The sequence below is a fragment of the Trichoderma gamsii genome, assembly GCF_001481775.2.
Source record: "Trichoderma gamsii strain T6085 chromosome Unknown Scaffold_39.2, whole genome shotgun sequence".
Lineage (NCBI taxonomy): Eukaryota > Fungi > Ascomycota > Sordariomycetes > Hypocreales > Hypocreaceae > Trichoderma > Trichoderma gamsii.
Window position 1 is genome coordinate 170847 of NW_020171376.1, and position 14351 is coordinate 185197.

At 50.8% G+C, this 14351-nt stretch overlaps 2 protein-coding genes across 2 annotated transcripts; both read right to left on the bottom strand.

The window, feature by feature from the left end:
• Positions 1–9: 9 nt before the first annotated feature.
• TGAM01_v208805 (NAD-dependent histone deacetylase SIR2) lies at positions 10–1981 on the bottom strand (the record flags this gene model as incomplete). Its single annotated transcript, XM_018800791.1, has 2 exons — positions 10–1361; positions 1738–1981. The coding sequence occupies 2 exons, from the start codon at positions 1979–1981 to the stop codon at positions 10–12; spliced, it is 1596 nt and encodes a 531-aa protein (XP_018666256.1).
• A 3813-nt stretch (positions 1982–5794) lies between these two features.
• TGAM01_v208806 (hypothetical protein) lies at positions 5795–10134 on the bottom strand (the record flags this gene model as incomplete). Its single annotated transcript, XM_024550413.1, has 3 exons — positions 5795–6575; positions 6653–9997; positions 10079–10134. 3 exons carry the CDS (start codon positions 10132–10134, stop codon positions 5795–5797), a joined length of 4182 nt encoding a protein of 1393 aa, XP_024404841.1.
• Between the last annotated feature and the right edge of the window lie 4217 nt (positions 10135–14351).

The window sequence follows — 14351 nt, forward strand, 5'->3', positions numbered from 1 at the left end:
ATGCCCACTTTAGGCGTTCTTGGTGGTGCCATTGGTCACCTTGGGGCTCCTGCTACCTCTGCCACTCCTCGCATTCTTGACGTCTCTGCCATTTTTGGCGTCTTTGGGTTCTTTTTCAGCCTTGGCAGAGCTATTCTCAGCAGCCTTGTTGGAGGTAAAGACATGGCGGCTTGCATAGCCGTCCTCGGTGCGCACACTAATCTTCTGATCCACGGGCACCATCTCGTGGACAAGCGGCCAGTCGAGCTGTCGGCAGAGCTCCGCCACGACGACGTCGCAGTCGCCCAGCAGGTCAATGTCAAAGTTGATGTGGCTGACGGCCTGGCGAGAAACGTAAATCTGCGGGATATGCGGCGGCAGGAAGCTGACAATCTCCGACACTGGCGTAACCTTGAGCGAAGTGCCAATGACAATGACCAGGTCCACCTTGTCGCGGTCGTTCTCCGTGAGGCGGCGCGAAAACTCGTCAGGCAGGGCCTCGCCAAAGAAGGTGATGTCGGGCTTCATGACGCCTGTGGTGGGAATGTCGTATTCCGACGTGTCGTCTGAGCTATCGTTGTCGGTCCAGCGTCGTCTCTTCTTCTCGGCGCCAGCAGATCGCTTTCGCTTGGGCGCAGCGCCAGACGCCTTGAGTGTTGAGAGGCATCGCGTGCACTTGGGAATCTTGCCCGCTCTGATATCCGGGAAGATCTTCTCGCCTGGAATCTGGTAGTGACACTGGACACAGCTTGCAGTTCCGAATGAGCCATGGCACTGGATCAGCTTCTCCTTGGGCAGGCCGGCCTTGACCTCTAGGTTGTCGATGTTCTGAGAGTAGTTGGTAAGCAGTTTGCCGCGCTCGTGAAGCATGGCCAAGAACTTGTGGGTGGGCGTATATCGATCGGTTGAGGGGATGATGTCCTTGGCAACCGAGTAGAAAATAGTTGGATCTTGCTTGAACGTCTCAATGTCAAAGACCTCCTGGGGGTCGTTGAGGCCCAGGTGCTCCAGCTTCGAGTACAGACCTGTGCCCGCCGATCGAAAGTCCGGGATGCCCAGAGACGTGGAAATGCCGGCGCCGGTGATGACGACGATGTTGTTGCACTTTCTGATGAGCTCCACGGCGTCCGGAACGGAGTTGTAGCGCGTCAGCTTGGCCCTCTTGGACAGTTCACGCGTAATGGCCAGCGAGAGAAGGCTGAAGTAGGCCTCGTCCGGCTGGCCGTCCAGAAACGCAGGTGGCCGGATGCCAAAGGCGCTGAGCAGCTTTTTGGCGCTGTAGCGACCAGCGTCGACTGTGCGCTGGCAGAAGACCGCCGGTCCCTGGTCGCGCAGTTCACGACGCAGTCTGCAGGCCTCTTCAGGCGTGCAGGTATCTGGCCCTGTGAGTTGGAGACGAGTTAGTGAGGCTTTTGGAGATTTCGAGCACTTCGCCACTGGTGCTGGCCCATCACCACCAGCGGCCTTTTTGCCCTGTTTTGCCTTTGTAGTCATTGTAGAACCATCTGAGCACAAAATCACAAACTAGGCGTCTTGGCTGTGGCCACTTGGCCCTGATTCATACTAGAGAGGGCAAAACGAAGCCACAGCCACGAAAGCTGCTCGCCCGCGTATTCTGCCACACGACAAAGTCGCAATGGAACCTGGTCTTGCGATCTTGCGTGTAGTAGAAACAGCAAAGGGATCAAAAAAGATGCAAAGCAGATGAAAACAACGCACAACAAAAAGACAAGAAATCAGAAATCAGTGGCAACTTACTCCCAGAATACACTCCACTCTCTTCCGTCAGTTCCTCCAGCGCATCCTCAAACAGCGAGTCCGTCTCCCACGAGTCGCGCACATCTGCAACTCTCTCCTCCAGCTCGGCGAGCGAAACGTTGACGGATGCCTCTTTGATCTCCTCAATCGTCGCATTCTCAGGCAGGTGATCCAGCGCATCCAGCCGCGCCTGAGAGCGCTTTGCGAGGGCCACGCCCTTTTTGCCTGCAGGCGCCCGTTTCATTTTCTCAAGTTTCCTTTGTTTTCTTCTTTTTGGGTGCTGTTTTTCGTCTTCTTCGCCTTATGCGCGTCTAGTGTAATGTGGCGTGATGCGGTTGCTTCCCAATCTCTTTGTTGGGTGAGAAGAGAGCAAGCAGCCAACGTGGCAAAAAGGCGTGAAAAAAAGAGTTATGATGTATGAATGAAGGAAACAACTCAGGCCTCAAACAAGGCCAAAAACGCCGGGACACGGGCAACAGAGACAACGAACACTATAATAGGGTTTTGATAAGAATGATGTTAAGTAGAGAAATGAAAAACGACAGCGAGATGTGAATCAAGTGAATCAAAGTTGTGGAACCGAGCCCGAAAGTTGCCGCGAGAGGTCGCTGGAAAATGCCGAGTTGCCACGCGTTGAAAGGACGAGGATGAAGTTGATGCCAAAGGAAGGGCAGGGGTGGTTGGTTGAAGCTCAGATCAAATCTGGACCTCTGGGGCTTTTTTTCTTATTCCGTCGTATTCTGGCCGGTTATGGCTCTCTCCAATTGCTCGTGATGATTAATGGATCAAGACCAGGGAAGCGATTAAGTTACGCACTTCCCCTAAAACAGCATAAGGTCAGAGCGAAATATGGAGGGGGTGGGCAAAAAAAAAATTGGGAACTGAGATGAGAAAACGGGCGAAGAGATCAAACTAAAGAGAAGGTGATCAAACTAAACGGAAAGTGAGGATCCTGGGAGGTGGAAGAAGAGAGAAGGGCACAGACGGAGGCAGCGAAAAATGGCAGGATTAGGAAAGGCGAAAATGCCTAGATTGGGTTGAATTAAAGAGAAGGCTGAGATTTGGTGGTGCTAGAAGGAAAAAAAAGGGAAAAAGGCCAAAGGGGGTGGAGGGAGGAGATATGGAGTACGTATTAATAGATTAAATTAACATGGTCGTACCTTGGTAGTGGTACGTCAGGTCGACTTTTTGTTGCCTCAGTGGGAAGAGAGAGCAGTCGAGAACAAAGGCGGCGACAGATACGGATGGCTAATGCTGATGGCCGATAGACGGGGGCTGCTTTGATGATGGTAAGCACAGAGTTGTTTAAGCAAGGAAGTAGATGAATAGCAACCGCAATAAGAAAAAACTGGGTGGCGGCCACGACTATCGATCGACAAACGGACGGGGCCTATCTATAGGGATGGACAGACAGCGATGACGAGAAGGAAGAATAGAAGATCAAAACGGAGCCGAGGAGGAAAAGAATAGAAACAAGCACGGAAATGAATCGCCAACAACAGTCTGAATTAAATTGGCTTCTATCCCTGACTTGTCACAATCGTCCACGTTGATGCCTTAGTATTGCGTACTAGCAGTAGTAGTGTGGTATTAGGTATTAGTAGTAGTCGCTGCTCTGCGTCCATATTAAACGGCAGCCAAGGTGAGAAAATAAAAAGCAACGAGAGAGATAAAACATGGCGGTCCATCCGGGACCAGAAGGCTAGTGTGACCATTCAGAGACATACATGACATTACATATTACTACTTGTGTACTTATAAGACGCATCCATGGCGTTGCACGCACTGTCCAGCACAACTCGTTTTATCCTCCTTTGAGATATTTATCCAGAGCATCATCACTCGCTAGAAAAGACACAAAGAAGTGACTAATAGCTGCTACTTGACGCCCAAAATGGACGGATATATTCCTTTCCAGGGTGTATGTCCTCAAAAGCTGAAAACAAAGGCGCAGCTCTGCCCGTCATCTGTCACTTTCCCGCATTGAGCAGCGTCGCTCCACACCCACTCTCATTTCGTTTCATTTCACGCTTTGCCGCCCATGTGAAAAAAAGGAACTTGTCAAACGAAGCAAAGAGCAGGAATAAAAGAGCAAATATTATCAACTCTATCTATTCTATCTATTCTCGTTCCTCATTAGCACATTTCCTTTTTTGTCACAACACCATGCTTCCCTTTGTTTTTTCTTTTTAAACGGCCCCCCCATCTCGGAAACGCACAGCAATATTAGTCTCTTTCTCCCCATCCGACCCGGAATGCCGCATATCATGTACAAGAGGAATGCAGCAAAACACCTCAATCCGTACAAACCACACACCGAGATAAAAAAAGAAAAGACGAAAACTAGCGGAAGCACTCTTCCGACGTCCTTTTCTCCCACCCCTCCCTTCTGCCATCTCTCCCTCTTTTTTTTTTCTCCCACTCCCCAGATTCAGATGATAATCAGAAGTGGCAACACGTGTTTCGACACGGAGACTTAAGATAGATTCTCCCCATCTCTCTCTCGTTCTCGTGGTCTAAGCTGAATACTTGCTAGCTGGGTGCTACACGCTACTACTTGTACATTCATGCCTCAGTACATGTATCTAGTTAGATCACGATCCATGCAAGAATGCCTGCCCTTGCTTTCTTTCCTTTCCGACTTCATATTAATTAATAGGATTGGGACTTGATTACCCGCCCAGCAACTCAGCCTTCTTCCACAGCTGTGCTCCTCACCGAATCTCCTCTACCAAATAATCCCACTCGACCGCGGCACAATTCAAGCAATCAAATCAAATAATACTCAAAGTACAAACTGCCTAATATCCCGTATTACAAAAGTTTGTCTCTTCATCACCACCTAATATCAGTAGGTTCCCCGTACAGTACAGTATTATAACAAAAAAAGCGCCCGCCCCAACTAGTACGCCTCGGGTAGTATAACCAGCAAAGCAAGCAAGCAAGCAAGGATTACGACAAATCAGAGAGAGACCTCTCAATAGCGGCAACAAACATCATCTAGTGCATCCCACCATGCATCAATCAATTAATTAAAAAAGGCAAACAACAAAAAAAAAAAAAAAACGCACACACCGTTCCAATACAGCCTATACCTCAGCCCTTTATTTTTTATTTTTAGGCTCCCATCCTTCCCAATCCCAAACTCCCAACCAACCACCCCTCAATCCCAATCCTTTCCTTTTTGCTTTTTTGTGACTCCCTTGCGCCATTAGCTGCATCTTCTCTTGTATATGTCTGACACATTCTCAACTGTTGGCAGATACTATTGACTAGGTAGGTAGCTTACACTAATGCCATGTTAATGCAAAGAGGATGCACTGTTGGAGGAAGTAAAACAAATAGTAGGTAGTTACTGAGAGATAACGTATGTATCCATGTAGTTTGTATACAAAGAAACCATTAGATAAGTTACGGTAGCAATAATGCCGCAAGCCTCTTTTCGCCCACCAGCATGCAACCAACCCAGGTGGACAAACATTCGGGCACTCCGAGTCACTCTTATACATGCGAGTCAAACCCAGTCTAACTCGGCTATTGCTGCTGCCATTACCGACCGATCACAACTTTTTGAACAAGCACCATTTAGAACACCTTCACATACTGACGCCTTGAAAGAAGAAAAGGACAGCTTGAGGAGTCGGGCGTGCACATTATAAGCCATACACACTTACGTAATTTGAGAATAAAAAGAAGTAAGAGGAGAGGAAAGTGTAAAGAGGAATAGGAAACCCCCCATCTCACCTTTATTATAATAATAGTAGTAATAACGATATACTGTAAGAGAATAAAAAAGTCCATTATATAAATACGTGCCACTTTATTCTCATCCCAACCGCCTTCAACGCAAAAGAGAAAAAAAAAGTGAATTACCGTCTATCAATATCAAATCAAGTGCTACCGGCACCCTATGTTTATGCGTTTAGGCATCTCTAGAACAAAGATGCAAAAGAAGTAGAAAGGGTAAAGGGAGTGTTGAAAGAAAAAGAAAGTAGTATAAACAGTCGTTATAACCAGGGGAATCATATTATGCAAGCCTTTCAACTCCTTTTACGCCTCATTTTTGCGCCTCGCTATTCTGGCCCTCTGCGGGCTTTGGTGATCCCTGCTCCGGGCTTTCTCCTGTTCTCTGTTGGTTTAATTGATGCTGATAATGTTGCATCATGGCCTCTCTGTCTTCAGCTGACGGCCGGCCAATCGGTGACCATCCTGCTGCTACTCCAGCAGCCACGATTCCGGCCATGACTGTGGGTGCTCCGAGGGCAGAGTTGGAGCGTGACCGGGCTGACCGGGAACGCTGCCGCGATACCGGCGTGGCAACGCGCGACGGGAAGCTGTCTTCTCGGCCCGGCGTATCGGTCGTCAGGACAGAGTTGGACCGCGAATGAGACGGGCTCCTTGACCGCGTAATCATTTCTTTGGGGTGTTGGATCGCAAACTTTAGGTTGTTCAGGCGCCCTCCCTTCATGCGCCTGAGGAAGTTAAGTTCGTCGCGCACTTCGACCAATGGCTCGGGATACATGTCCATCTCCTCATCAGAGATCGTCAAGCCGGGCACCTGTTTCGCTCGACGCCTGAAGAATTCTGGCACCAATTTGATAACAAAGCTGTCTGGAATAAGACGAATAAGAACGCCGATTGGGATGGAGAGGAATCCGAGGACAAGGGCAATGCCCCACATTCCTCCGGACTGGTCTTTGCTTGCAATCGAGAAAGCAGCACCGCCCACGAAGATGATCAGAACCTGGCCACCCATCATGAGAGTGCTGATGGCGATAAAGAACCAGTTGCGTGTCAGGCCTTCAAAGATGTTGAATTTGTTATCCAAGCGTCGATTGCTGATAGAAGGGGGAAAAAAAAGAGGGTTAGCACTCAAATCTATACAAAACTTTTCGGTGGTTAGAGATATACATACTTCCATTGATTAAAGATCTGCATCCAGACGAATGTATTAAAGACCAGAGTCTCAATGTCGGCTGTGGTAATTTCGCCTCCAACAATAGGCTGGACCACTTTGCTGCCGCCAAAATACAACAGGAATGTAATAGCCAATTGGTACACCGCTTGTCCGATAATCATCTTCCACATGGTTGGTGAGATGATGGATGAGCCTTTGGGCTCAGGCTTCCTGTCCAAAACACTATCCTGCGGCGGATCTGTGGCGAGAGCGAGAGCTGCCAGTGTGTCCATGATGAGGTTGACCCAAAGCAGCTGAACAGCCGTGAGGACAGATTTCTCGGACACGCTAGAAACGGCAGAAACAAAGGTGAGGATGACGGCAGTGATATTGACTGTAATCTGAAACTGCAAGAATCGCTTGACAGCATCATTGACAGCACGACCCCATTTCAGGGCTTTGACAATGCTGGCAAAGTTGTCATCCATAAGGATGATGGCTGACGCTTCCTTGGCAACTTCAGTACCGGCGATGCCCATGGAAAATCCAACGTCGGCCCCCTTGAGAGCGGGAGCGTCATTGGTGCCATCGCCAGTAACGGCAACGGTCTCTCCCAATTCCTTGAGTCTCTTTACCAGAATCCGCTTGTCCTCAGGGCTGGATCTCGCAAGGACGTGAAGTTTGGGGATGATTTCGTTTTGCTGGAGCTTGCTAAGATTGCGGAAATCGGGACCCTCCATAACCAAGCTATCAGCCTGTAGAATTCCACACTCCGTGGCAATGGCCTGAGCAGTAATCTTGTTGTCACCGGTAACCATGCGAACAACAACGCCGGCCATTTGGCATAGCTGAACAGCCTCGGTAACGCCCTCTCGCAGAGGATCCTGGATGCCCACCACGCCGCCAAACGTCATTTTCTGGAATAAATCCTCAAACAGGATTTCACCTTTGCCTTCGCCCTGGCGCAAAGATGGCGGAGGCCAAGACTCAAAGTCTCTGTAGCACAGACTAATGGTTCGTAATGAACGCTCTGCATAGGATACAATGAGCTGATTGATTGCATCGACATCTCCCTGTGCCATCGACATCACAGAGGCATCTGCCATTGGATCTTGTAGAACTTTGTCGCACTTGGCAAGCAGAATCTCCGAAGCGCCCTTGATGAATAGTCTGGCGGCGCCATCGCGTTGCTGGACAACAATTCCCATACACTTGCGGCCTGAATCAAAGGGAATCAGTTGTAGAGTAGTCGAGTTTTCCCGTAGCTCGCTGACAGGTCCCATGCCCAAATGAGCTCTAGCAAATAGGAGAAGGGCCGTCTCGGTCTTGGAGCCGATGAATGTCTTTTCTCCTTCGACCTCGCCTTCAAAAGCCGTCGAGTTCAAAGCAATAGAATCCAGAAGCAATTCTCTCACCGGAGCGCTGAGCTTGTTGATAAAATCCGATGGCGGCAATGGTTTCTTGTTGTCGCCTTCAGCGTTCTCCGTAGCTTGGATGCGAGACTGGCTAAACTCATTGTTCACTCCCACCGTTCCTGCTACAACCTGCATTTTGTTCTGAGTTAACGTTCCTGTTTTATCAGAGCAAATTGTTGTCGCGTTGCCCATGACTTCACAAGCTTTCAAATGTCGAACCAAGTTGGCATCTCTCAGCATGCGAGTTGTAGCGAAAGCGAGAGCTAAAGTAACGGCGAGTGGGAGGCCTTCCGGGACAGCAACGACAATGATTGTGACTGTCACGATAAAGATGTTGAGGAACATCTGTCCCTTTTGTGCCGGAGTAGAGTTGTCGTCGTGCGGTAAGCGGACCAGAAACTCGATAAACAGGACGGTAAACAGGAGCAGACCAGCAGCACCACCGAGCTTAGCAATGTAAGTGGCGATGACGTTCAGCTTCGCCTGAAGAGGTGTCATTTCCGGGTCGTCGTTGAGAGCCATGAGAGTCTTTCCGTAGGAAGAGTAGATACCAGTTGACGTAGCCATATAAGTGCCAACACCTTCCATAATCCGAGCTCCAGACTGAATGAATGGATCCATCTTTTTGAGATTCTCATGATTCACAATGGCTTCGTAGACTTCGTCAGCGCCCCGTTTGCGTATAATGTCTGATTCTCCGGTCGTCTGAGATTCATCGCATTTGACGTCAAAGCCTTCAATGAGGATACCATCGGCGGGAACCATGTCTCCAGGCTCGAGGTGGATGACGTCGCCGACCATGAGGTCGAATACAGACACTTCCATAGTCGTTCCAGAGCGTACAACCTTGACATTTCGATCTTGCTTCTTCTTGTTTAGCTTTGCAAACTGTCTTTCCTTTTGATAATCGTTTAGCGATCCCACAATGACCACGATGGCAATGGCAACGATAATGGCAACGCCTTCGACCCATTCGACCTTGGGTTCGCCCGGCGCGTGGGACTGGCCAAAAGTTTGGTACAGACCAACGGCAAGACTGATGGCCGCAGCAATCGACAGCAGAATCAGCACTTTATCATTGTAAGTGATCCACATGAGCTCCAGTAAGCTCTTGCCCTTCTTCTCCGGCAGCCGATTGTCTCGAAAAACTCGGTATCGATCTTGAAATCCCAGTGATCTTCGACTTAAATTCGATGTTGTGCGAGCTGCCGGTTCCCCAGCTGCCGCTGTAGTAGCGGTAGCCTGCTTATTATCATTCTTTTTTGAAGTAGCCTCTCCAAATGTGACGTATCCTTCCAGATTGTTTTCTTCAGTACTCAGCCCAGCTTTGCGATCCGTTCGCAGACCGCGCTCCAAGCCGCTCAAGCCTCCTAGGTGATAGAAGGCCGCAAGGCTCTTGGGGTTGAACATCTTGTTGAGTTGGCCTGGTGAAAAGGCAAATGGATTGTTCTCAATCTCAAAGTCGGCCTCGGTCCCCGCGTCGGGTCTCAGTGCTGTCTCGTCGCTCATGACCTTATCGTTTACCGGCGTCGTCTTGTACTTGTCCGTCTGCGTTGAGTTGGAGGCAACCACGGTCGTTTCTCCCCCTGAAATAAACGAGCGGTTCGCCTCTTCGGAATCGACCGAGTTCTGCCGTGATCTCTTATGGTTTGTCGGTACATTTAAGAATCCGTGCGCGCCAATAGGGGTCGACACATTATGAGGGCTCGTTGGCCGGCTACTTTCTCTGCTGATATCGAAGGATGTGTCCGTCCGTGTTTCGGGGTACCTCTCCTGAGAAAAGCCGAAAGGCGTCTCTATCATTGTAGAGGGGCTGGCGGCGTCGTCTGGGGGAGAGATGGGAGAGACGGTGTAGTTGGGCTGGGGCTGTTGGCCGTTGAAGTCGTGTGTAATCTCGACAACGCTGCTATTGGGGTTGACGGCAGTCGTGTCTATTGTTATCGTCGGCCTGGGTACGCAATCTATTGGTTAGCCAACCACTTTCTATACAGGGAGACGGGGCTGATTCGCAGCAAAGGAATATACGTACGCCCTCCGCCTCGCTGGAGGCCCTGGAGAGGGCTCGGGCTTGTTGGAGTCGGCCATTGTCAGCACTCAGCCGCCTCGAGGCAGCACACACGCTGAGATACGGTTGCGTTGGGAAAAAGAGGTGTCGAGGAGAAAGGGTGAGGCAGGACAGAGAAGCCAGCAGGCAGATTCGACTCGTGCAGTCTCGAGCAACTGAGCCAGGGGGCGTGTTTGGCGGAGCCCAGGCGGGTTTAATATCTAGATTTTGTTTTGGCGGCAAGGGAGACAACTGGCGAGGCAAGCCCTAGCGGCTGGATGGAGGCGAATTAGCACCAGCTCATGGCCCAAGGAGTCGGAGCTTCGCAACGTTGAGTCGTAGCAGTAAAGTACTCGAGGAGGAACAACGCCTGGGCAGAGCGGCCGTGCAAAACCAAGCCAGAAGCAAAACAAGGAACCCAGGAATGGAGCGACTTACATGTACCTTGCCATCGTTGCTGTCTCGTGCTTGAGGTTTAGCGTGAGGCTATGCTGAATGAAAAGGGTGAGTGATTGGCAGGCGGCAGCCAGCAGGCCCACCGGCATCAACCCATTTCAGTGGAGCGCCGGCCACTGGTGGTACCTGTTGGACCTCGGTGGGCCGGCGGCGGTACCAGCGGAGGCAGCTCGCGCGGGTAGTCGCTACTGACGTGGCTATGGGATCGCGGGCCAGCGCACAAGTATCGGGTACGGTCGTGGCCACGCGCGTGCAGGGAGCCGTTTGTTGCTCTCGCAGCACACTAAACAGAACAGCCAGAGGCGCTATAATCCAGCCGGCCTTTTTTACCCAATCCCCCTTCCCGGGCAGTTAAGGCCGCTTACCGTACCGCTGAGGCCATTGATTGGAAGCCCCGTTCCTTGCCGAAGAACTTTAGCATGCGGTCGAGGTATAACTTAGTTGTAAGCATAAGGTGTACGGCTGCGCGAGTAATGGTTCTGTCGGCTCAATGGCTCCGGGGCAGCATCTGCAGCGTATACCGACTCTGTTCTATGGAGTGATACCGTAATTGCGGAGAGCAACATTTGCATGATCGTGATCGGCCACCTCCCTGTTTGAGGAACTGGCAACGGCATTTCCATTCGCTTGGCAGTGCATGGGTTATCTCTATGAGTGCTTTATAGACAGCTGCAGCGGGAGGGCCTGGATGCATTTGCAAAAGTACCAGATACGTCTCATATTCCTAGCCGACACAGCGAAACCGACCCAGCTCTCAGGTACCCAGGTACGAAAGAGGAAACCCTCTAGCAGTGGCATAATGCCAGGGTCTTCAGGCGCCAACTGAGAAGCCTGACTAGACGGCTTGCACGAATTGGAACAAGTCTGAAAGCAGCCCGCAGTCTTATTGGATATGAGTACGGCGTTATTTCGAACCTCTTGACCGACACATTTCAGCACGTCACGTATACTATTCGTATACAAGTATGCCAGCGCATGTAAGTATGTGGATGGCTTAGCAGATACTGGCTCCGAATAGAGAGAAAATCTAGGTGAGAATACCCGAAGTCGCTAGACAGGGAACAGGGGCTTGGCGGCCTTAGTACGGAGTTGATTAGTGCTCAGAAACACTCGCCCTACGGCAGAGCAGAGGCCTCAATTCGTTTTCTCGTTTAGCTGCTCTCCAGGGCCTATACTCCAGGTACAACCAGCGACGCTCCGTTGTGGAATCTGTTAGCCTGTGTACCTAGCACGCCTCTCTGTTCGCTAAGCCGCAAAAGTATCTCCCGAATACAGATTTCAGCTGAAAAGTATCGCCGCTCGCGTGTCGGGTCCACGTAATCAGCCACTGTAGAGCACGCCATAGGCCAGCAGCGAGTCGTCTCCCAGCATCATGAGACGGCCACAGCCTTGCCTGTGGCAACGGCGCATTTCTGCCCGCGGCACCATCCCATCGCTTCGCTCGCAACGAGCCTCGTCTTCAGCGCATCTCGTTGCAGAATCTACCTTGCCTGCCTTATCAGATCATCATGTGATGGGCGGCCGTCAGAGGCTCCAGCGCCTCCAGCGCCTAGTTCCAGGGGCTGTGCCAGCAAGCTTTTCCCCCTCTTTGCACCTCTATAGCCCGATCGAGCGCTGCGGGCAACACAATCACTCGGCGCGGGCAAACACCCATTGCAACAAAACCGCCGTGTCCTATCTCACAAGCCACATACTCTCCACAGATCTGGCGGCCAGCGCAAAGTTCGCCATCGCCAGCGTACTGATGCCTCCGTATGGAGCCAACAAACCCGCCACGTGAGGCCGCCCGTGAGAATACGCTGGCATTGAGTTTTCAGCGCCACGGAATCAAGGGCGCCATATCCGCTCGCCAAGGCTTCATCAATCTCCCGTCGTCATAGGAACTCGCCGCGGCTACTGAAGCACAGCCTTGACGAAGACGCGTCCCTTCAGGGGGTTTGGGAAATGTTTTAGCAGAGCGGCATCAAGCAATACCGATGATACCCAAACAATGTCGCCATCCGTGCAACCGCAAGTCTTGGATATCAACGCCGTCATACACGAAGCACGGCACAAGACGGGTCATAGGTGGCATCTGAGACCCAGGAAAATACAGCTGTCTCTCGCTACCGGAATAATGATGCTGATTAATTTCTGACACGGGCGCTAACAAGGCAGAAAATGACATTCTCGGACCCCATCTCGAAATGTTTAGTGCCATCTGACACTATTCGAAGATCAGCTTCTTTGTTGGGCAGGTCGCTCAAGTTACGCACTTAATTGCCGGGGGTTAGTCCTCCGATCATCATATTCCTATGCCGTGCGGCCGTCAATGTTGAGGTGCTATCACGGCTGCAAAAATGCGTTCCAGAGGTGCGGTGAGAGCCGGCGAGGGTGAATAGGTATTCGGGTACCAAGCAGTTAGGACAAGAGTATGACTCAGTCCCAACTAGCCAACTATGTGGATTCGGAGCACAAGAGCAAGCTTCGTCTCCCTAATCTCTTTCCTATTTCATATGGCAACATGGCCAAGTCAGACAGCCAAAACCTTGATATTTCGTCGATGTGGGGAGTATGGAGCACGCTTGCGGGCCTGGAAACTCGCAATTACACGGAGCACAGCATGTTGTCTTGAGGGTAATTTGGATTGCCCACCGACCCTGCCGCCAAGCTCATGGCCAAGCTCATTGCCAAGCTCACCAACGCGGCGAGGCATTTGAAAAGGGAGTCGGACATTATATCACAACCCGCCAACATCATCACCATGGTCCAGTCGCATCTCCCAAGCAAGCTATGGCTAGGCTAGCCGCCCACCCCGGCACACCTTATTGCTGTTAAGGTGTGTCCCAAGATGCTAAACGGCATAGCGCCCTGGCAACCTCCACACATGGGCGCACGTTGTCTGGCTTATACGCAATTCTAATACAGTGCAAGAACTCGAATTACCTATCCCGCCATTGCTCTCATTCGTACTGTACGGGGCCTTGGCCAAGGGGGCCCTGGTCCGCTACTCGCTCACGATCTTCGAGATGAGCTTTTGCTGGTGTGGGTGTCCTTAGCTGCTGTGGCTGTAAACCTTGTTCTGCCTCGTTCGTCAAGACATTGTCATACTCGTACCAAATGCTTCCGCCCGTTTGCCTCCCATGGGAGGATTCCGCCCGGGGAAAGTGAGTGGAAGGGTGTAGAATGAGTCTAATCGTCGCCTCTGGGCGAATCATGGCACCCGCATACAGTGCCTTTGCCGAAACTGTGTGTTCCGCACGACTGGTTAATCTGGAGTTCCCTATCTCGGCAAGCTACCACCAGCACGCATTGAGGCTGAGCAGCTACCTCACATCATCGATAGCGAATAATTTTGCTGCCCGCTTCTACTGGGCCGCTAAAGCCCATCATAATGCCGCTGCAGGCTGTCACTGTGGCATCTGAGATATCACACCATGGTCCAATCAATATCGTGCCGGCAGCCTTCGGATGGGAGCCTGTCGATGCGCGCTTCAAGCGACTTCTTGCATAAGCCAAAAATTATAGAGAACAATTTTTCTTCCATTTTTCTTCTAATTTCCCCCGTTTCTTCAATTTGACTCTCTTACTTTTTTCCTCCCAGTGAATAGGAAGCTATCTAATAAATGTAGAGCAGACTTCTCACTCTTGGCAGTCCTGAAGCGGAGGGCATTAATTTGCGCCGGATGGATGCAGGAATAAGCGGCCAACCTTGTCCAATATTGTGCACAGCCTCATCAAGAAAATAAGTCCCGTCTCCAGCGGTGGATAATAGACCTATGCGAGCCGAGACAGATGGCGTTTTTTTTTTTTTTTTTTTTTT